Source organism: Strigops habroptila, chromosome 1 (assembly GCF_004027225.2).
Source record: "Strigops habroptila isolate Jane chromosome 1, bStrHab1.2.pri, whole genome shotgun sequence".
NCBI classification, from domain to species: domain Eukaryota; kingdom Metazoa; phylum Chordata; class Aves; order Psittaciformes; family Psittacidae; genus Strigops; species Strigops habroptila.
The window spans coordinates 16577994-16602298 of NC_044277.2; the positions used below are offsets into that span (position 1 = coordinate 16577994).

The 24305-nt window shown below is 35.9% G+C and overlaps 1 protein-coding gene across 1 annotated transcript in view; it reads left to right on the forward strand.

The window, feature by feature from the left end:
* The window catches only part of CSMD3 (CUB and Sushi multiple domains 3), a 609188-nt gene extending 586700 nt beyond the window's left edge, over window positions 1-22488 (forward strand). The window contains 8 exon segments of the mRNA XM_030493685.1: window positions 4469-4580; window positions 5880-6059; window positions 10672-10737; window positions 11825-11983; window positions 14854-14966; window positions 16652-16739; window positions 18885-19020; window positions 20350-22488. Of these exon segments, the coding sequence (XP_030349545.1) occupies window positions 4469-4580; window positions 5880-6059; window positions 10672-10737; window positions 11825-11983; window positions 14854-14966; window positions 16652-16739; window positions 18885-19020; window positions 20350-20509 (1014 nt within the window). The 3' untranslated portion in view covers window positions 20510-22488.
* The last annotated feature ends 1817 nt before the right edge of the window (window positions 22489-24305 follow it).

Here is a 24305-nt window from a genome sequence, read left to right on the forward strand (position 1 = left end):
ATTTACAGTGTTTCCAACACACTTTTACACCACTCACTGTGCAGCTCCACTTTATGTTTCAATCTACTCTATAAGGCACATTTCACCTCTGTGATACTCGTTCCTTTTAACCACTGAAACGTTATTCTGTCCAAGTCTGCATTTCTTTAAAAGACCATGGTGAGTTTTCACAGCAATGAAGTCAACAGGCTTTTGCTATCATTCCAGTTTTAGGCCTGTATCTCTCTGTACTGCATCACACTAGTAATAAATAGCTCATACTGCACATAAGAGCTTCTTGTTACTACTATGGATATAAAGATGTGGTTTATCACACAAAGATAAATGAAGGCACAAAAATCATTCAGAAACACCAGATCACAAGAAAATTTGATGTTACAGCTAAATCAAATAAAAAAACCCAAAAACCAAAAAAAAACCCCCACAAAACCCAACCAAATCCAACAAAAACAACAACACACCCGCCACCCCATCCTGCACACACACACACACCCCCCACACACAAACAAACAAGCAAACCAGCCAAACAAAAGACCTGAGCAAAACTCCAGGCTGCTCAAAACACTTTCAGACAAAGGAATCCTTGCAAATTCTGCCCAGAGGACTTGCAATCTCAATAGCCTGTTACTAATAGTGGCAATATTGTATTGCTGGGCTACTAAACTACAGATACAGCAAAGACTTCATGAGTTGTGTTTTCATTCACTTAAAATGTGATGTTAGAAGTTAGTGAAGAATAACTGACATTCCCTTAGCCTCTCAATCCTCTGGCATGAATTGCTGGGGATGGAGAAGCTTATTAGAGTCTCTTCGTATTCTTTGGTAAACTGAAGTCTAAGGAAAAATTGAATCTAGAGTAACTCATGAAAGCCAGAAATATCTTATGTTCTTTTAAGGAATATAAAAAATAATAAGGTTAATAATTTGTTATTATTTTCATAATTGTGATACATTACTATACTATAATTTTGTTTTAAAAAAAAATCTAGAGCACTATCCTGTTCTTTATAAATGGATGCTCAATGGTACTTTTTCATTTTCTTCTCAGACTGCTAATTCTGCTGTTACAGAACAGAAAATATATGGTCTTTGGTTCTTAGCAAAAAGAAAAGTTAGTGATGCTGATTTTGGGAATATCTAAACCATAACTGACACTCTGGAAAAGCAACATGCAAGGAAATCTATTTTATATTTTCAGGATTGCACGCAAGCACTGTTGTGTTGTGCTGGTTTGGGCACACTTAGAATCAAAGAATCATAGAATAGTTAGGGTTGGAAAGGACCCTAGGATCATCTAGTTCCAACCCCCCTGCCATGGGCAGGGACACCCTGTGCTAAACCATGTCACCCAAGGCTCCATCCAACCTGGCCTTGAACACTTCCACACTTCCCTAAAACTAGCGAGCAAAGATATTTCAGCTGTTTCCGCAGCTCTCCTCACTAGTGCTTCTATTCAAACTGTATAAAAAGAAAAATCGAACAACTCGGAACATCTTGGACTGGGAATTTTAAGACCATGGAATGCTGTGTTGTAGCGCCACCTGGTGCCTCTGGCACAATAGTATTGTAAAACAGACTTCCCAAAAAGTATTTAAAAAAATATTTTTTATTTTTTCGGTTTAATAATTACCTATTGTTTGTAAACTTTATTTTATTTTTTTTAGGAGCAGGGAGCTTCATTCCGTTCTTCCTTGACTAGCATGGCAGCACTTCTAAAAACATCTTCATCACTTGGTTGTGGGTCTTGCCACTTACTTGGCAACTTCAGCCATTTCCTTATCTCACTGATATATTTCTGCTACTAAAGACTAAAGAAGTGGTTTGGTGTTTAGGCAGCCAAGCTTCAGTAAAGCCGTAAGATAGGCTGAGCTGCAGTGAAGATGGGCAGACAGTGAGAAAATAAAAAAAAAATCTGTGCATTTCTTGGTTCTGCTCTTCAAGTGAACAGTTTTCCTTCAATATATCTGTCCAGGAGCAGACTCCATTCATAAAGGACTAATCCAAAGTCATGAATAGGCAGCTAAGGAAGAGCGAGAAGTTACAGAATACTGAAAAAACCCACACTTTCTTCCTTTTTTCGACTGTTACCTGTCCTGTAGGTCTAAGACTATTATGGACATGATTCTCCAGCTCTTTCAAATCACAAAATTATGAAATTTCTGATGAGTAGAATTACAAGACAATGATTTTTACTGTTTATACTGAATTCATTTTTCTGATCTATTGCTTTTTTATTCCTCTAAAGTGATTCTATACAATTACAGATTTATTTTAGGTAATATACTCCTAAAAACAGGGTGAAAATTTCAAGATTGCAGTTTTCTGATTAATTCGCTATTGCCCATATTTAAATGGTGTGGAGCTAATATATGAAAGATAATCACATCGTGAGAACTGTTGAACTCTGAAAAGAAGGTGCAGTGTGGTTTTGGTTTTGTTTTTTTTTTTTAAAGAATGCACCACATCATAAAGTGTTAATTGAAAATAAGTGAAGTAGTATAACTAAGGAGTTAAAGCCCTACGGTAGCTACTTCTGGAGTTGCTATTGACTATTAGAGTTTGAAACTCTAACTTAGTTACAGTTTATAATTAGGGATCTGAGTATAAGTAAGTAGCCAACTTAACCTCTTTACCTTATTGGCTGCCATGATGTACAGCTACTCCACATCACAAAACAGTTGTATTTTTTCTTAGATATTTTATATTCAAGGAGATCATAGAGTCAACTTTTAAATAAGAAAGTGGAAAGAACATTAAGTTCCTATTCTGATGTTTATTAAGAAATTATGCTTAATAGTTAAGCTGAGCTTTGATTTTGGTGTGACGAAGGGTGAAAGGTTTTAAAGCCAATGTTGGAAGTATTGTCTTCCCTAAAAACTGAACATTAAACAAAGCAGGTGTTCTTTCCATAGCTGTGCACGGCGATTGCTTTGGAAGAGGCAGGTTGCTGAAATGAATAAATCTTTTGTAAGACTAGTAACTGTTGTAAAGTAATATATTGGTGTTGGTTGTTTTAACTAAGCTGTTTACCACACAGAAAAGTACTTCTATTGCTACTTGGTACAACTGCTAAAACTTGTAGTATTTTCCCACTTTGTGCTTCATTGTGCAACTGATTTAATGTATTTTCTTCAAAAATCTTCTGAAAGTAATGATGTAGTCCAGTGAGCACAGAAAAGAATTAAAAAAGGGAATTTTAAATCATGTACTGTGTTGAAAAGCTATTATCTGTAGTTCATGGGTTATTATTAAATTATTAAATTTGTTCTGATGAGAAGCTTGAGCTGAAATGGCATACTACAATAAAGTTTCAAATGACTACTTCTAGCAGTGAAACACTGTTTCCCAGAACTAAACTACTGTGAATGAGTCCAGATTTTACCTTTGAGCATCAATTTGAATTAAGTGTTATACATTTAAACAAAATAATAATAATAATACACAAAAAACCCCAAAACACAGAACCATAAATGTGCTGTCACATAGAGTTCAAAATTTTCAACTTCTTGTTTAAACATGAGTTGATAAATACGTTAATACAGGTCACTGCACAACAATAGATGTGATCTTTGCACCTTAATATTTGAGTTAACCACTCAGAGCATGTAATAAACTACTCATTGAATGACATACTTGTAATAGAATTTTCCTGCTCTTGAGGGAAACTGAGAATTATTTGCATTTTCAATGTCACCATAAGTGGATATACTGAACAAGTTTGCGCAGAAACTGTTATTCACTAAAGAATTCTATTTTCCTTTTCATGCAACACATACACACAATAATAATAATTAAAAACTCATCTCAGATGAATTGCTATTGTAAATTATAAGGTACTTGCATTCTGGTTTCTCTTATCCACGTGGTATAAAGAATGATTCTTTTTTTACCTCTTGGCATCAAAAAACAAATTTAAATTGTTATAGGAGCATTATAGTTCCTGGTGCATGAGATAGATAGTTTTGTTGAGCAGACCTTGCATGTTTTAATGAAATATTTCTGATTATAATTTGTGAATTCATCCAGCATTTCACAAAGGGGAGTTCAGTTCAGCAAAGGTCCAGCAGAATCTATTGCCCATTTTATCTCTGCCACTTCTCTGGTTTTCTGCAAGATTGCCTAACTGTCTTCTCCTTGGTTGAGAGCTACAAAGCCACATTAAGCTTGGTTTCCAGACTCACAGTGCCTCAACTGTTCTAGGCTGAAAGTGACACACCAGAGATACCACAGGAGATGAAATTTTGATTCTCTTCCATAGAGGATTTCAGTTTGGTGGGAGAGAATTTTAATGAGAATGAAGCAAATTTTTATTTCATATGAAAATGCTCTATGAAATTACTTTCTCAGGAAGAGCATCACAATTTATTGAGGCTGTATTATGTGAAGGGATTTACTATCAAATTTGGAAGAAATAAGCCAGATGATATTTCCTAATAACAATATTACTGTATTTTCTACTTTTCAACAGGTGGGAAATATCGTTCAATTTCAGTGTAAAAAAGGACACCTTCTCCATGGCTCAACAACACGAACTTGCCTTCCTGATCTTACATGGAGTGGAATCCAGCCAGAATGTATACGTAAGTAAATGGTTGATAGATTTTTGATCAAGCAATTGTTTTATCTTGGATATTTAGTTACTGTAACATTGCTATAAAGTTAATTTATATAGCTTTAGTAGCTTAAAGTTAATAAAAAATTACATTACTAACTTACAGAAGCTAGAAATGTGGTTTCGTGGGTGAATTTTTCTACAATAGTCTATAGAACAAAAAGAAAAGCACAACACAAAATATTAACAGATAGAATAGCAGACAGCTCTTCATCCAAAGAGATGCTGAAAATATGAGGGTGCAACCCTTCCAAGGAAAAGAGGAGGTGGTGAGAACAGGATCATGTAGGAAAGCCCTGCACAACCCTAACTTCTACTGGAGCATACAGTTACTATCAGTTCTAGTAAAGAGTTTGAGCTGTTTCCCAACTAAGGAGTTAGGGTACTTTAAGAAGGGGAAAAAAAAAAGAGGTTGTAACTGGAAATTTTTGAATCTGAAATGGAGAGGACATGCTTACTTGGGTACAGGAAGTGACATTTAATTTTTTACATCTTTTACACTTCAGTAAACAGTGCTAATTTACTGAAGGTATAACATCATAGTTAATCTTCCTAGCTTTTCAGCTAGCCAGCTATATTTTTCTGGAAATAGTCTTACCTTATAGAATCACTTCAGTGTATGGAGAGCTTATCTACAGAAGAAAACAGCATTAGTGTTTCAGTTGGTGCTATCATTCCCCCTAAGCAAACAGCAAATCAGTAGTTCAGTGTGTAGAAAGGTGAGCTCTGATCTTGGAGGTATGCTGGTTTTGAGATAACACAAGACTTGCAGATTCTGGCAGTTGTTAAAGACATAAGACACTTTCATGAGATAAAGAATAGTAATTAATTTTTCTAGCTGATATTTAAAACTTGCCTCACCTACAATTTTTCATAATGTTCTCCAAATGACCCATTTATTTACTGTTTTTCAATGCTACACAGATATTTTAAGTTGTGTAAGTCGCAATCCATGATTGCTTTTAACTATGGTAAGATGCACATTGTTTATGTTTGCATACGCAGACAATTTATTTTTGGTCACGCACGTTCCTTTAAGTTGGTTCTTGATCCCTTGAAATTGAAAGGTCCATTTTCAAGATGTATTTACAGGCTCAGGACAGCAATTTATAGACTATATAATAATTTTTAATGTGAATTAAAATGTATTAATATGTTATGTTTACTGATGCTTTTTTCTTCGTTACCTGTTAGAAATGATAAAGATTATTTTTTCAGAAATGTTTTCCACATTTTAACTGAAAGATATTTTATCTTTTCTTTGTAGCTCACAGCTGTAAACAACCAGAAACACCAACTCATGCTAATGTTGCAGGAATGGATCTTCCTTCACTTGGTTATACATTGATTTACACTTGTCAGCCAGGCTTCTTCTTGGCAGGAGGATCAGAGCATAGAGCCTGTAGGTCTGATGGCACATGGACCGGGAAAGTTCCAGTTTGTGAAGGTAAGCTCTTCTGTTCCCACTGCAGTCCAATAAGATAAAGCAGAATGGTGAGAACTAGGAGGGAGAACATCTAAGAGGATAACTGTAATCCTTTCCCTGTTGTGCGTAATGGGACATAAGCTTTCATGTACTTGTCTTTCATTTGCATGTTCAGATGTGTCAATTCTAAATGCTATTCTGGAAGCCAAATATTTGGGTAACACCTACTTTTAGACTTCTGACTGAGTCAGGTGTGGATTCCATTTTTGTAAGCTCAGCGGAGTAAGAATCTCAGTGGTTTTTGCACATACTTACTAAATTTAGATCAGGGTAATTTTATTTACAGAGATTGTCAGCTGCAAGACAGCTATCACAATTGCAGTACTACTGTGATAACAGCTGCATCATGGCAACATGGTGGGGTGACTTTCACAACTGGGGTGCTGCAATAAATGGCTATAAATTCATGAAAAGTTATAGGCAATAATGGAGAGGCAGTGGGCTAGCCCTGTATGTTAAGGAGTGTTTTGACTGTCTGGAGCTTGATGATGAATGACAATGGGGTTGACTGTTTATGGGTAAGAATCAGGGGGAAGGACAAGAGGGAAATACCATGGTGGGAGTCTCTTACAGACCAAACTGGGACAAAGAGCCAGATGAAATATACAGACAGCAGGGAGAAATCTTCCAGTTGCTAGCCCTTGTTCTCATGAGGGACTTCGACTTATCAGATGTCTAATGGCAAAACAATACAGTGGAGAAGAAGCAGTCTAGAAGGCTCCTGGCATGTGCGGAAGATAGCTTCCTGACACAGCTTGCAAGTAAGCCTACTAGGAAAGGAGCCCTGCTGGACCTGTTGTTTGAAAACAGATGGGCCTGTGGGTGATGTGATGGTTGGAGGCTGTCTTTGGCATATCATGAAATGATAAGAGTTTTTGATTCATGGAGAAGTAAGGAAAGGGGTCAGCAGGACTGCTACCTTGGACTTCCGGAGCACCCTTAGTAAGTTTGCAGATAGCACCAAGCTGGGCAGGAGTGCTGATCTGCTGGAGGGTAGGAAGGCTTTAGAGAGGAATCTGGACAGGCTGGATTGGTGGGCCAAGGACAACTATATAAGGTTCAACAGGGTGAAGTGCTGCTTCCTGCACTTGGATCACATCTCATGCAATGCTACAGGCTTGGGGAAGAGTGGCTGGGAAGCTGCCCAGAGGAAAAGGACCTAGGGGTGTTGTTGACAGCCAGCTGAATATGAGCCAGCAGCGTGCCCAAGAAGGCCAGTAGCATCCTGGCTTTTATCAAAAATAGTGTGGCCAGCAGGACTAGGGAAGTGATTGTCCCCCTGTACTCTGTACTGGTGAGGCCACACGTTGAATACTGTGTTCCATTTTTGTCCCCTCACTCCAAGAAAGACACTGAGATGCTGGAGTGCATCCAGAGAAGGGCAGTGAAGCTAGTGAAGGGTCTAGAGTACAAGTCTTATGAGGAGTACCTGAGGACACTGGGGTTGTTTAGCCTGGAGAAATGGAGGCTGGTAGGAGCCCTTATCGCTCTCTACAACTGTGTGGAAGGAGGTTGTGGTTAAATGAGTGTCCCAAGTAACAAGCATTAGGACAAGAGGAAGCGGCTTCAAGTTGTTCTAGTGGAGGTTTATACTGCATTTTAGGAAAAAAATTCTTCACAGAATGGGTTATTAAACATTGGAATACGCTGCCCAGGGAAGTGAAGGGTGGAGGTATTTAAAAGACATGTAGATGTGACACTTAGGGACATGGTTTAGTGGTGGACTTGGCAGTGTAAGGTTAACAACTGGACTTGATGACCTTGTAGGTCATCAACTTTTCCATCTTAAATGATTCTATGATACTATTACTCTATTCTGATATTGGAGAAAGATGCCTAAAGTCCCATGTAGATGTCTAAATCACTGCATAGAATTATTCCAGAGGGTTTAATATTATTTTTTGTTTGTATATAAGCAACAATATAGTACTTGCAAACAAAATACAATCAAACTTTGTCCTTGATATTCTAACATTTTATTTTGTTTCTATTTTTTAATACATACTTTGTCATGGCAGGGCATGAAAAACCTCATAGCAAAATAATGGTGAGAATGGTGTTTTTCATGTAAGATAAGAAACATTCTTAAGTATAGCAACTGTTTGGAATTCTATTTCCCGAATAAAGCACCTCCCATATTACTGATACTTAATGTTTCAGATGTGGTTATCCCCAGAGTTCTTTCAGAGACATTAAAAGGCTATAGCCAAACACTGCTACTCAGGAGACAAATAAGAAATGAATATTTTGTATTACTAAAAACCAGGTGTCTTGGCATTACATGGCAGGTAATCACTGCAGTAAAACAGAGTAGAGCTTTGGGAAAGTGTTAGAAAGCAAGCTTCCAGGAAGCTTGTGACTTGTTCTGTACTCAGGAAGTGTTATGGAAGGCCAAATATGATTCATGCATGGTATTTTGATCCAAGAATTTTCTGCTGATGATATTGAAACAAGTAGTGTTATTGTCCTATCTGATAGTAAGGAACCTATATGACTTTTTTTTTAAAGTATTAAGTTGTAACTAGGAGTGTATCTACCTTGTCATATAACTTAGTTTCCAATGTCCTGAAAAATTGTTGCAGAAATGAAAAACTTTTCAGGATCAGAGGCTTTGCTTCTTCCTTTTTAGCAGAGGAGAAAGCTAAGAATCAGCAACATATTGTAAAGTATGGAATCTAATTAGATAAAGTAAAACATCTATTAAATATTTTCAATTTTACCTATTACAGTGGGGGGAAACATCTCTCTGCTATGGAAAGGAGAAGAGTACCACGTGAAGTGGCTCACCTGTGATTGCGAACTTCACAAAAATAAATTTGAATTGGATGAAAAGCAATAAAATATTTGGAGTTGAGAACTCTAAAAAGACCTGTAGGGGAACCGAATCAGAATTTCCTCCTTTAAATACAAATCTGCAATCTTTAAAATCCGACTCAGCAAATATCTGGACCTAGAAACTTGAACTCCATATATAACTTGGTTTAGTTTTTAATTTGTATTTAAAAATTGTATTTAAATTTAATTTTCTATTTAAAATGTCAGTTCTAAGCTTGACTAGGAGTATATTCACCTTGACAGGGCTGACTGACTTGGCAGCAGTTTATACTAAAGCCATTTGGAAAGTACGATCCAGATATTTCTAACCTGAGCTTGTTGCAGTCAAAAAACATTTGCTGTTGAAGCACACCCTTCAGATCAACCATATTCACTGAAGTTCAGTAAATTCCTTTTAAAATGAAGAGGAAATAGAGATTAATCAATCAATAGTAACCAGTCATGAGAACTTTAGGCTGAATTCCTACCCCTGCCCTAGTTTCTTGTCAGTTGTAATCTATATACCAAAAACAAGCCTTCTATAATAAGCTAGAAGTTATTCTCAAGAAAAACATTCTCTATGCTTCTTGCTAAAGTTCCCTTTGTGTGCAGAAAAATACTCAGGGAGAAGGATGTTCCTTTTCTTGTCTATTGGTTTTGAAGTATCAATCAGAGAGAAAAGGCCTGAGTTCAAAGCCGAGATACAAAATACAAAATATTGAAATAACCATTGGAGCAAGGAATGGAGCCCAGTGTTGCATGAGAGTATGCTACATTAGGAAACAGAATTATGTGTCTTCTTTATAGCCAAGTGAATCCCAATTAGTTTCTGCAAAATAAAATAGCTTCAGGTGCAGGAAATTACACTGTCCCATTACATTTAGTTCATCGTCTTCAGTGGTGGGAGAGTTCCTGCTCTAAGCACAGAAGAAATTAAATAAATTCTCCAACTTCCAATGCTCAAATCATCTGAGCAGTTGGATGTGCTGTGGACAGCCTCATTTGTTTCTTTCTGTTGCTGTTCTTTAAAGAAACTGACCTCCTCCATTAGCAAGAGATTAAGCATGCATCTTTGGGTTTTCAGAGTCTTGAACATAGAATCATAAAATAGTTTGGGTTGGAAGGGATCCTGAAAGGTCATCTAGTCCAATGTCCCTCCAACAAGCAGGGACATCTTCAGCTAGATCAGATTGCTCAAAACCACATCCAGTCTTGACCTTGAATGTCTCCAGGGATGGCACATTTACCACCTCTCTGGGCAACCTAAGTGATACCTCACTCACTACTGTTAAAGATAATTAAATTCTGAAGAGAAACAGAATTTAAAATGCCCTTGTTATGTATGTCTTCATTGTTTGGTGTTACATTGCTTCCAGTCAAAGCACTAGTGATGCTGCTGTTTTGCGTCGATCCCAGTTTAAATGACTAACATCTAAGTAACTTGCCTTAGATGACATAACTAGACAACATCTCACATATTAAGTGCGTAGTCCAGGACAGTGAATTCTTTACTGTGGATTCTGAAGTGAAAGCCTACACTGTTTGTTGTAAATGTCTTTGTAGCATCCCAGTCACTGACTTGGGAGAAAATGTGGCAATGGAAGAAACCAGGTTTCTGTGATACTACGGCTTGATACTGACCAAGTTTGAAACATCTTACGTTCTTTGTAGCAAATAAACTCCGTTTTGGAAATTATTTTCCGTGTTTATGAGTAATATATTTGCTACTGATTTTTGGTTTTGTCATTTATTCTAACAGCTGGTTCCAAAATATTAGTGAAGGATCCCAGACCAGCTTTGGGAACACCAAGTCCCAAACTAAGTGGTAAGTATTTTGAGATATATCTAGTTTTAAACAATTTCTATAGAAAAGACAGCAAGAATTGATTTAGTGAGACTGCACTGAATGGCTTAGAATGAATAAGGGATGTTAGATTAGGCATTACATTAACAGAACAAACCCATTATAAATTAAATTATTTCCCATTGTTTAAGTCCATCTATACTATATGTTATTATTTATATCCATATACAGTTTCTAACTGTTATGTGACGAGGGTTTTGTTAGTTTCACGGAAATCACTGTGTTCTGTGTAAGATACGATATTGCTCACCCAGAAATAAAGATGTGATATTTCAAAATCTTTTTTAAGTCTTGCACATCTTTTATGTATTGCTAATTTGAATTGCTTTACCTAAATACTTCAGTATTAGCCTTCAACTTAGCCTTCAAAAAAGTTAATTTTAGCCTAGAGAAAGTAGCTTCTCTAACTCTGGCTAATGTCAACTCCAGTTTTAACTGGTTTGCTAAAGAAGACTATCTTTGGATGTCCTGACTAGATCCCAGAGAAACTTTTCTGTGTTTTTTAAGAGAGCAGTCTTCTTAACTAAAACTAGCCTTTGACTATAACACTATTAAATGTTTATCAATAATTAATAAAGATTTAAAAGTAATTCCTTTGCATAGGAGGTTTTGGGGTGTTTCTGGAGCTTTTTGGATTTTTGTTGGTTTCTTTTTTCTTTTTTTAACAGGCACACTACTTCAAAACTGTTTGTCAGTGATGTACTGCATATTAGTCCTATTTTTTTCATTCAGAAACTTTTTGTACAATCCCAATTAGTTGCAAATCAAGTATATAAAGATCAGTTTTCCTGAAAGTAGAGAAATAAATTTCAGTCAGATAGCAAATCAACAACAGCAGACTCTTTGCACGATGCAGTTTCCTTGCTTGCAGTTTGTAGATCCAGAATCAAAGTGTTGGGGTTTTTTTATTTATTATGCCTAATAGACTTAAAACTGGACAGTATAAAGTAGAGAAAATGCTAATATTTAGCATACATTTTGTGGGATAGTTGACTTCATAAGTGCTAAATATTGCAAAATGTTTTGGAAATGTTTGATGTCTGTATAGTTCCAGATGATGTATTTGCCCAAAATTATATATGGAAAGGATCTTATAATTACAAAAGCAAGAAACAGCCCATGACTTTGACAGTCACAAGTTTCAATGCAACTTCAGGAAGAGTAAATGCAACACTTACAAACAGCAACATGGAATTGCTCCTATCAGGTATGGGATAAAAAAACCCCGTATTTTAATTTAATTTTTTCTGCTCTATATAAATTGGTTCCCTATAACTTTATGCATAACACTTAAACTTTTAACATCTTTTGCAAACTTTCTTAGCTTATCAAAGAAATTTTCATTCTAGTTCACTTCCTTTTCAAAGGTAGGGATTTTTCAACCGTTTTGTTCTCTCCCACTTCTTAATTTTGGAGGGGTTTATTATATTTGGAATTAATAATCAATGAGAAGTGAAAGAATCATCCTGATTCTCATGCTTCTTGTGGCTTCCTGTGCCCCTCATCAGTGACAGAGCATGAGAGACTGAAAAGTCCTTGACCAGGGTAAGTGCTACTTATCAAAGAATAAAACACCAGTGTGTTATCAGCGTTATTCTCAGACTAAAGCCAAAACACAGCACTGCATCAGCTACTAGAAAGAAAATCAACTCTATCCTATCCAAGACCAGGACAGCCTGTATCCTTCCAATCCAACACTCCAGTTCATAGGAGCCATCCCACCACATCTTCGTCGTGCCAATGAGGTTGTAACCCTACAGTGCACAGTCTAACTCATCCTGTTTATTCCCTATGCCACATGGGTTTGCATACAGGCATTGAAGTTTAACTCCCAGTGAAGCCGACTTACTGGCTGGAGTATCAAGAATTCCTTTGTGCTGCTCTTCAGGTGCTCTCCTGCTGACCTGCAATCCCTCTGGGCATCTCTCACTGACACTGGCATCAAACCTGGTAGGAATGGAATGGATTGAGGTTTCCCTCTCCTGGCAACTTTAGTTTAAAACCCTCTTCACGAGCTTGGCAAACCTATGGCCGAAGATGTTCTTCTCCTTCTCTGACTGATGGACCCCATCAGCCCCCGGAAGACCAGGTTTCTCAAAGTGAGTCCCATGGTCTAAGTAGCTAAATCTCTGGCTGTGGCACCAGTCCCATAACATCTGTTGATTCACCATACTGAACTGGCCCTTTCAAACTCCTTCCCTTTGACTGGAAGGACTGATGAAAAAACTATCTGCACTCAGAGTCCCTTACCACCACTTCCAGTGCTCTGTAATTCTTCTTGATACTTCTCAGACTGTTCTGGCTGTATCACTGGTGCCCACGTGGAACAACAGCAGTGGATAATAGTCAGTGGACTCTATGAGGCTTAGTAGTCTCTCAGTGATATCCCTGACGTGTCCCTGGTAGGCAGCACAGCTCACTGGAAGGTGTCAGGGCAGCACAGAGGTGCCTCCACACCTCTCGGAAGAGAGTCACCTACTACTATCATCCATCATCTTATCTTAGTTGCACTGGTTGTTACACAGGGAGCAGATCTTGCTGCTGTATTGAGCTCCAGTGTCTCTACTGACAGATCTTTCCTCTTCAGTCTGCAGAGCAGTGAAGCAGTTCTGCAGGGGCACCTCAGGCTTCGGGGGAAGTCTCTTCCTTTTGCAGGTCCTTGCCATTGCAAGCTTCCATTCTTCTGCATTACTGGCGCCCCTCTCTTCTGTGTATTCCAGTGTAGGAGTTTTTGGCTGATTGGCTGTGGGCTGTGGGTCCACTGCAGACTGCTCTTGGAATGAGGTGTCCAATTCCTTTTAAACCTCCCTGATGTTACACAGCCTTCTCAGCACCTCCTGCAGCTCAGCCATGTGACGCAGGAGGTCCTCCACATGGGCACACTGTCAGCAGGCAGGTCTGCTGCCTATCCCTGCCCCAGGAGAGAGGTCTGGGCACTTCCTGCAGTCTGAGGTCTGCACTGCAGCCTCTGCTTCAGCAGCTCCATCTGGGTGGAGACATCGGCCACCACCAGGGTAGGTGATGCAGACCCCCCAGCTGGAGCTACAGCTTTTGCTCTCAGACTAGTGCCCACCATTCTGCCTTGAGGGTCAGGTAAGATGAGTGCCCTTGACCTGCGCAGACAGTGCCCAGTTGCTGGGCTATGAGGCCTTCAAGTTTCTCCACTTGGCCAGTGGAATGCCCCTCCCTCAAAGAGGTGCCCTCGCTGCATGCCCTTCTGCGCAAACTGCCACCCAAACTGCCATGCAGTGCCCTGGGTGATGTGCCACACCACGTTTGCTTGCTCTGTTCACACCACTCCTGGTCACTTGCACTCCCTAGAGCGGCACTCCATGGGAGTGGGGATTGGTGGCAATTACTCCTGGCCCTACCTACAGCTTGTCATCCACTCTCGTGTAAGCTGCCAGCTCCTGGTGGGTCTTCGTGCTCTCCTGGGGTTTCCCTGGTTCAGGAAGCCTGCCCACTACTCCATGATCCCTGTTTCAAAATCCCTTTTTTGTTGTGGAACGCACCTGCACCAGAGCTGTTCAGCTCAGTGAGTGAGGAATATCTGGAAGAAAATGTGTCATAATACTGACTGATGAAGAACAATTCCAATTTTTGAGATATTTTCAAATTCAGAAATTTTTAATTTAGCACCAGATTTTGGAAAATAATTTAGATGTGGATGTTTCTAGTATCATCTTCTTTACATGATGACTAAATTAGCAATATTGAAAGTGGGAATGCAAAGTTCAAATACACTCTGCCTGATTTAGAACTGTTTTCCATCTAAAATCAGATTACTGTCAATGTTTGTTCTGTCTAAGGCTTGTTACAATAACTGTTAAATAATAACTGTGTGTATAGGGTTTCCTTTCTGTCCTCTCTACAGGCTAAGCAGTTTCCATTGAAATCTTACGATAATTGAAATAATTTCACAAAAGGGTGCATCTTGCTTAATGAAAATGTTTGTTAAAATGCTACCTCTTCTTCTTGTTTTACTGTTTTAAGGCAACAGATTAAATGCTTATTCTAAAAGATGAAATTATTTCTCTTCTCAACACAAACATAAATTTTAAAAACTATATTCTACAGGAGTGTATAAAAGCCAGGAAGCTCGCCTAATGCTACACATATATCTCATTAAAGCACCTTCCCATACATCTGTGAGCAAGCTGAAAGATGAAAAATGGGCTATGGATGGTTTTGTGAGTATATTCCTGCTACAAAACAGAAAGAAAGACTTTTTGTTTGTTTGTTTGTTTTGTAATCATAATGATGTTCTACATAGATAAACATCCTGAGAAATATCAGATGGAGTCTTGTTAGCAATACCAATTCATTAAATGAAATGAAAATTTTATTGTGATATATAGGAAACCAGTCTGAGGGAAAATATGGGAACAGTCATTATTGTGTAGGCACAATTATAATGCATGTTAACCAGAGAAACCTTTCTTGTACTTCTTATTGAATTTCATTCCAATATATTGAGAAATTTTATCATCATGATATCAATTTGTAGTAATATTTTAATATATTAATATAATAGCAATTTTTTATCATTAGGCTAGCAGACATTTTATTTTTTGGCGATGTTTTTAGAAATACCATGAAGAAGCTGAACTGTTATGTGTGTGGGGAAAACAAAATAGATTGTTCCAATTAAGCATTAAGCTTCTTGGAGGTTCTGGGACTGAGCTTATACTGTAAAGGGAGAACACATGACCGGGAGGAGGAGAGGTGACAGAAAAGGGTGAAAGGAAGTAACAGCCCAGGTGACTAGGACATGTTTAGACCGTGAAAAGGAAATCCCTTCAGAGAACAGACAGGAAAAACAGACATCGCCCAGGATAATGCTAAGGCTGGAAAAAGCTTGAGTGTGTTAAAGGCTTGAGACACTTTATTTGCCAGAGAAGAAAGTAGATTTTTCAGAAAAGAAATGGCCTAAAGTTGGCTGATGATGAACACATGCATCCCTTTTACACAGTCTCATTTGTCAAGGAATTTGTCTGTTTTCTTACGTTTCACCTACTGGTAAGGCACTGCAGATATGCCAGTGCAGGTGCACATGCCAAAAGAAGAGGTGAACATTGAAGTGCGTGAATAAATTTATATAACTTGTGGCACTACTTAAACCCTTAACCAGCTTAAAAACCCCTTAAACAGCTTAAATAATAAATATACTGGTAAAAGGGCTTAAATCCCTTGGCTTGTACAAACTTTAGGCTTCATGAGCATGCTCCGGGGGGGGAGGGGGGGAAGTAAAATCAAGAAATGTACTTTTGGACTTCTAAATGTACAAAAGTAACAGTACAGTCCCTAAATTCCATGCTATATACATACTGTTCATATTTGGCCAGTTTCTTTTTTTTTTTTTTTCAATTGGGGAATAGCTCAAACAGGTTGTTTTAACCGAAAGTAAGAAATTCACCTTCTTCAGTGAAAACATAGCTTCAGGTCATTGCTGAAGACATACTTAAGGTTCCCTTAAACTTCCCTTTCTCAAGGAACCTGCCTCAGAACCACTGAATTTAAACCTAAAAATTATCCTGGGAAGCAAGTACCTGTAAATTTGAATACAGTGTTAGTTTATCATGTACTTACCCTAATAAGGGAGATATTCATAGGATCACAACCCTTTCCTCCCTCCCACAAGTCTTAGTTTTCGCTAGCATATTTTGCGCTTGTTCCAAAGCCTTATTCAATATTCTTCTGGTCCAGAGCTATATAATTAATTAATTATTAGAGTAACCACTGAGAAAGAAAAAAAGAGGATGTTTTTCATGGGGAGTAACAACTACCAGTGAAACATATTAGGATATCTCTATTCCAAATAGATGGCTTGTAACAAACTTTCCCCAATTTAATTCAGAATACTTTTTGTTCACAGGTTTCTGCTGAACCTGATGGAGCAACATATGTTTTTCAAGGATTCATCCAGGGTAAAGATTATGGACAATTTGGACTTCAACGATTAGGTATTCGGCAATTAACCACTTTTTTTTTCCAGTTCATTGTTCCTTATTCTCTTTTATTATGTCCAGTAATATAAGGGTATCCACAGGATGTTAACAGTATTGAAATTTTATAGAAAATTGAGATATTAATATGTTTAAAAATCTCATTTTAAGTAAGTGTTTTGTCAGAAGTTGTAAGGAGTTATAGAAGCAGCTATTCTACTGCTTAGAATAGCTATCATTTGTAATGTTTTGAGCAATGTTTTTCTATGAATATGTGTAAAATGCATTTAGTTTCACAGTTCTGCATCAAACTAATAGTCCTTATTTATCTTTTCTTGGAGAAGACAGCTCTGGTAACAGCATTCTGTTGTGCTTTTTAAGAAAAAGAATTTCATTGACTCGTTTGATACTGTCTTAAGAACTGTGATATTTCTCCTTCCACAAGAATTTGAATTTATTCATACTGAATTCTTGAATGATAGAATACTATTGAGAAAACCTTAGAAGAGGAATTACTTCTCACTAATGAAGTGGGTCTTTAGAGTGCTTATCTTCAAATAAAATTCCTATATGTGGATGCAAAACTAGTTTCCTTCAGCTGCAAAGTATTGTCCACTCTTTTTTTTTTTCTTTGCTTTTTTTTCACTAAACCCTGGAAATTCTTTAATTTTTGAGTGTGCTGGAAGGATTTATTAATGGATGTATGAAGTAAAAGCAATATTTTTTCTTTTTTTCACACTTATAAGACACAGTAGAATGCAATACTTGGAGGGTCTCATTTTTCACTGTATTTGCACAGGCAAATTCTTTGAAAAGAATTTTTAGAAATATCTTTATCAAGAAATATTTTCTTTAAAATAAAAAGTTATTTCCCTTTAATAACTTCTTAAATATACTTGAAAGTCATCTAATAAAAATTAAAATGTAAGACTTCCTTGGCAAAGTGTTTTGATAAAGTCCTATGAAAATTGTATTCTTAATTTGATTTTGGTTTTTTTTTCTTCTTTTTTTTCTTTTTATTTTTGTAGCTGTAAGATTCTTTTCTGTAATATAGCAAAAGTACTTTTTATTGGTTTATATCTTCTACGAACAAAGTGGTTCACTAAGGTTTAGATTCTGTACAGGAGTTAATTGTAGTTAATATAATCAATAATACAGTTATGAAGAAATTTACATTGAACAGATTTTTTTATCTGTTACCTGTTACCATTATTTCATTCACACAAACACAGAAATGGTTTATCTGAAACAAAATAGTTTTATTTCTGTTCCTATAAAATTTTCCTACCAACATTTACTTTATTTTTTTTCTGTGTTTTAGTATATTGATTATCTGTTTCTTTTTGTTTGGTTGGTTGGTTTGGTTTGTTGTTTGGTTTTTTTTAGTTTGTACATATTGCCTTGTAAGATCAATAAAGTCAGAAAATGTTATGACCTACACAATTTTTAAACGGTCCCGCTAAAGCTTAAAAAATAACTTTGAGGCTGCATTGTTACTCATTTCCTCACATTAAAAAGGTATATATCTTGTCTAGGTAGATAATCTAGATAAGGTGTTCCTCAACCATGCAGCAGATTGTGTTCTTATTTTTTCACCAATATCTGGCTTTAGCTCTTGTCAGTTGTTCCTACCTCTTTCATTCATGAATAGCAGCACCAAATGAAATCAACATGATGAATTTTCAGTTTACCTCTTCAGGTGATTTACCCTTTCCTTGAAATCGTGTTTGCTTTTCATACATGCAGTATTTATTAATTTCAAATTAATCAGTAATACACAAATTAATCAGTAATAGAATCAAACATATGCATTATTATATAATGGACTCTTGGTAACTGAACATTAATGTGTATTAATAACATCCAAAACTTGAATCCCATACAGAATTTTGCAGTAACATATTTACTGTAACAAAATACATTTGTTGTTGTCCCAACATTTTGCATCCACTTATTAATCAGAGTATGGCATACGACACTACATTTACTTTCCAGGTGGTCTCAGCATAGAGCTATATGTATACAGCTGAACAAATTATGATGACCCAATCTCAAGGTATTATTGAATTCTGAAGTTTATGGAGTATTATGTGCTGGGGGAGTAACAGACACATATAGAATACATTAAGTTTCTTTTTTTTTTTTCCTTATTATTCTTTTTAGGTCTTAACATGTCTGAGGGTTCAAATTCTTCTAATCAACCACATGGTACAAATAGTAGTTCAGTGGCCATTGCTATCCTTGTGCCTTTCTTTGCCCTTATATTTGCTGGTTTTGGCTTTTATCTTTACAAACAAAGGTGAGTACAAATTAAGTATATAGAATTGCTGTATGACTTGGTGTTTTTAGTGCCTTCAATCTTTGTTAGTGTAAATAATTTTTTTCTGTAAAACCGTAAATAGTTTGCAAAGTATGCAATTCTACTTCCATTAGGTCTGGCGTAATGACTGAAAAATCAGTTTGTTGTATTGTTCTATACTTTCATTCCTATCTATTTAAAATGTTATAAATTTCTCTCTATGATAACAAGATGGATGCTATAAATTATTGGCATATGGGGAATAATATAATGAGTAGACTTTGTGTGTACTTACAGCCAATTGCCTGTATTTTTTTTCGTTTGTGACAGAATTATGAGTCATATCTTCAGTAATTTATTTTAACGACTCCTCTGTTTATTGCCTTGCAAGTATATGCAAGTATTATGCCACTGATAGGTTTCATTATGGACCTGTTTCTGCATCTGAAATTATTAGTTCATAGGTAATTATGTTACATAGCCACCAGTCCTTTCGAATTCATTAGTCTAAATTCAGCTGTTTTGTTCATGTTATCAAGACCAGTATTAGGTCTTTGGATTTATCTTCAAGTAATCTTTTTCTATAGCTTTAAAGCATTAGATTACTAAAGAATATTTAATCACTTTAATGACAAGAAAATTCATTGCCTACTAACTGTCAAAATGGTGATTTACATCTGGAAGCCTGATAACAACAATTGTAATAAACTGTGCTGGATAACATTAGTTTAAAACACATACCATCATCTTTAAATGGTACCACTTGTTTTGAAGAGCTTCAGAATATGAAAAAAATGCTCATGTAAGTTTTTTATACATCTGCTGTAACTGTGTGCAATAAGCACTTGTCTTTACATTTTATACTGATTTACAATACAGTATGCATTTTGCATAGTAATATAGATGAAATGTTTTCAAGGGATTTAATTTTGATATTTTGAGTTATTTAGTGAATAAGAAAATGTTTCAGCTATAAAATCATTCTTGACAAACTTGCTGAGTCTCCAAATGGAAAAAGGAAATCTCAGTCATCTGGCTGGGGAATTACTGCATTTTTTACAAGAATTTGTTGTACTCTTAACTATTTATCATCTGATCATCCAAATGGAAATGCCTACCACTTCTCAGGTTGTTAACTAAGTTTTTTAAGTGAACAGCATTTTAAATGAATCATAAATCCTTTAAACTTTGATAGAATACTAACTCTAAGCACACATACTGTAAAAAAGCCCCAAGATGTTATGTTTAGCTCCTTGTTCAGATTCTTAAAGCACATGAAGTCAGCGAGGAAAACTGCAGTTACAAACACTCTTTGTCTTTCCTCTACAGGACTGCACCTAAAACACAGTACACTGGATGCTCTGTACATGAAAATAATAATGGACAAGCTGCTTTTGAAAACCCCATGTATGACACAAATGCAAAGTCTGTGGAAGGGAAAGCAGTAAGATTTGACCCCAACTTGAACACCGTCTGCACAATGGTATAATGTGGTAATGATATGTCTTCAAAGTCTGGAAATTGATACACAACACAGTGCACACACAGTTCACTGATTCAAAAAAACAAAAAATAAATAAAGCACACTTTTCAGGATATAGTGGGTCACCTTTTCCTGAGAATGATAGACAAGAATGGATTGTGGTTATTTTGTTTTGATTTTGTTTTTCATAAACTGGATCAGAATTCTTCTTCGTGTATACCATGGAGAGTTAAAAAAAAAAAGAAAAAATTGCTGCACTCCATGAGTGCTACTCACAGTTTATTTGCTTTTTTAAAAAGGAGGTTATTCTAAAACATAAAACATATTTGCATATATTGGAGGAGCATCCACTATCAGTATTTCTGTGCTTTATAAAAACTATAATAGAGGGATTGGGTTAAAAAAACGTTATAGGTAGAAAATAAGAGCTATACTTACAGGAGACAATAGGTCACTGACTTCTCTTTAACAGTCATATGCTACATCTTTTTTATGAGTTTGTACCTTTTTTTCATTTATTGAGCCCGTTTAGTATATTATTTTTCTCAGAACAGTGAAGTTTTTAAGTCCAGGATGTACTATTTAGAACTCAGCAAGTACAACTTACTATTTTCATGTCACAGAAGAAAAATTAAAATATCATGTTCTTATTAATGAACTTCCTTCCCTGCTTCACATCTTCCTTCCTTTTTTATGTTCCACGTCAAGCTTCTTCTCTTTTTTCCCATTAACAATACCCACAAATGGTAATAATGTCTACATTTCTTTTGTCAATCGTACAACTAGACAAATTTTGCAATCAAGAAGCTAGTATGAATTGAGCTTTGTCATGTGGCTATATTCCTTAATGTTGAAGACCATTCAAAAGAGTGACCATCCTACATTTTTTCAAAGGTGAAAACATAATGATATTTCCAATTAAAAAGTGCAGTTTACAGTAACACTAGTAATGATATCCATAGATCAAAAATTTAAGAGTCCATTTTTCAATACATGCTAGTTAAATCTAGATTGTATCACATCAGTTTATTCCTTCAGCATTTTGTCAAAATGCATGCACAAAGCATGGTGAAATCCCATTGAAGTTGGTGGATTTTAGCAGACTTAATTGAACTTGGGATCAGACCTATAAAGCAAGAGGAAGCTACAATTTGGAAATACCATGTTTTTACATCTTTTTATCTGTGTATTCCATATTTTTTGGAAACAAATCCTTACAGCTAATGATTTAAAATTTAATATATTACCATAGTGCAATGAAAAGAAAAAAATATATATACATATAAAGCCATGATTTTATTAGGGACAACACATTCATTTTAGGGACAATTCAGATTCCACAACCCTCAGATACAAGTTTTAGACATTCCAGAATCACTTCTAAGGAAACTGAATTTTTAGTTTGTTATTTCATATCAGAATTCTTCAGTGGCAACTCAGTAATTTATTTGATGTAGGTCATTGTCTTCCATTCATAGCATGACTCAAAAATGCTGTGTGTTAGCCAGTGTGAATTATCTGTTATTGTCCCTTTCAGACATTAATAATTCTGTGAAAATCTAAACTTTTTATTACCGTAATAGAGAGTGCCTACCAAAAATCATTGTACCCAGGATTGCTGCTTGGATTTCTATAATGTTTGATGAATTTCTTATAAACCATTTTACAACACTTTGTTTTGAATATTCATACAACCTGTCAAACTGTATTCTACTAAAAGGATGCTGTTTTATATTTTATACCATTGGTTGTTATTTATTCTTGTTTATTCAAATGACTGCAATAACTATGATTCATTCATTAATGTTACGGTTAATACATTTGAGATCGTTTAAAATGTTTCTTCTGCAACTGGCTACTCCTCTTATATTAATGCATACACTTTTGTAAAGAAGTATATTTTTATGAAAAAGGATTTGTAAAAGTATGATGTAAATTTTCAGTGCAATGTAAACAAAATAAAAATGGACAATTGCTTTTTTTAACCATGTTTCTTCTTTGGAAGATGAGCTTTAGATTCATTTCAGTTGTGAAGCCAAGAGAATAACCAAAATAATAATTCAAATTTGGTATTTTTGTGGATCTCAAAAAGCATGTTATTTTTTCTGAACCTTCCTGTGAATTTTAGATGAAGTAGCAAGGCTCAGATTTCTTGATTTCTTTCACAAATAACAACGAGCACAATGTGTTACATCATTACCTGTTTCCTGAGGTGAATGTTCTCTTTGACTTGAAGGAGCAGATTTACCAAAAAAAAAATAAAAAAAAAATAAAAAAAAAAAGACCTATACTTGTCAACCCAGTGAAAAGCACAGAAAACCTTCTTTATTTTAAAAGGAAAAAAAAGCCAAAATCTAAGTGTCCTCAAAGTTGTAGATAGCCTACTTTGCACATGAATTTTGCTACCTTTTTCTGCAGGAGTGTAAAGGATGTACATATTAACAAGTAGTACCAGTGCATACAGTATTTTCTGTCATTATAAGAAAGCAGTGATTTAATGACATTGAACTAGAGGGTAGGATCTTAACTATTTTACTATAATACTAAAACTGCCTTTTAACTATCCCTTTTGCTTGCAAGCATGAAAAGCGGATGACAAATCCTGATCTGAAATGCTATTCATAGGATAACCAGTGAAAAAAAAAATTGACATTCTTTTGTCAATTTCGTTCTCTATATAAACTGAAAAGGCCCATTCACACCTATGTTGAAATCACTGAAGGCTGTGTTGCTAAATACTTTGGAAAGAGGAGCAAGGAGTCGCTATAAAAATGATATTGTGAGGATCATGCACTAATGTTTTTTTGCAGAGGATCTAGAGCAAATTGGTTAATTCTCAAAAGCAAAAGAAAAATCATGTTTCACAGTGGCCAAACTTTCATATGCAACCCAGAATCTGAAGTTTCCTTTTTTTGATTTATGAATTATATGTTTTAACATAAAAAAGTAAAAGAAACTTACATAGAACTTGTCCAACAAATCTATTAATGCTCAGGCTAGTGTCCTCTTTGCGCTTTTCAAGATTTATACTGACTTCATTGTAATAGAGAATGAACTACTCATAATAGTTTGTTGAGTTTCCGTTGTTGGGTTGGATTTGTTTTTTATTTTGTTTTGGGTTCGGGGTGTTTGTTTATTTGTTTTTTACTGTAGTTCCTGAGCTGTTTGAGTCATAAATCACTTATGTGTGAACTGTTTAATTTTCTAGTTTCAGAGTGGTTAATTTTCATTGAGGCGTATGGAATTCCTTGACTGTTGGTTAACACAGTCTACTCACTGTTTCTTCTTTTTCCCAGGAAGATAGCTGAAACTAATTAGACTCTTTACTGTGAGGGTGGTGAGACACTCGAACAGGATGCCACAAGAAGTTGTGGATGTCCCATTCCTGGAAGTGTTCAAGGCCAGGTTGGATGGGACTTTGAGCAACCTGGTCTATTGGAAGGTGTCCCTGCCCATGGCAGGGGGATTGAACTAGACGATCTTTAAGGTCCCTTCCAATCCAGATCATTCTATGATTCTATGATGCAATGATTATTGAAGCAAACACACTACAAATAAAAGCAGAAGTATAAATTTACAAAATTAAGCAGGACTGATACTAAAACATTTGATTATATAAAAAAATCACTGGAGTAGCTGTGTTCCCCATTCATTATTTTCTTATGCTGAACCTATGGCAACTTACTTAATATCCTGACTTGCTCAACCAGGTGTAAGTGTAGCAGTAGTTCTGAAAAGTAGGTCTCGTAATTTTGTGAAAAATTATTAATGTTGAAAACATATATAATTCTCTAGCAATTAG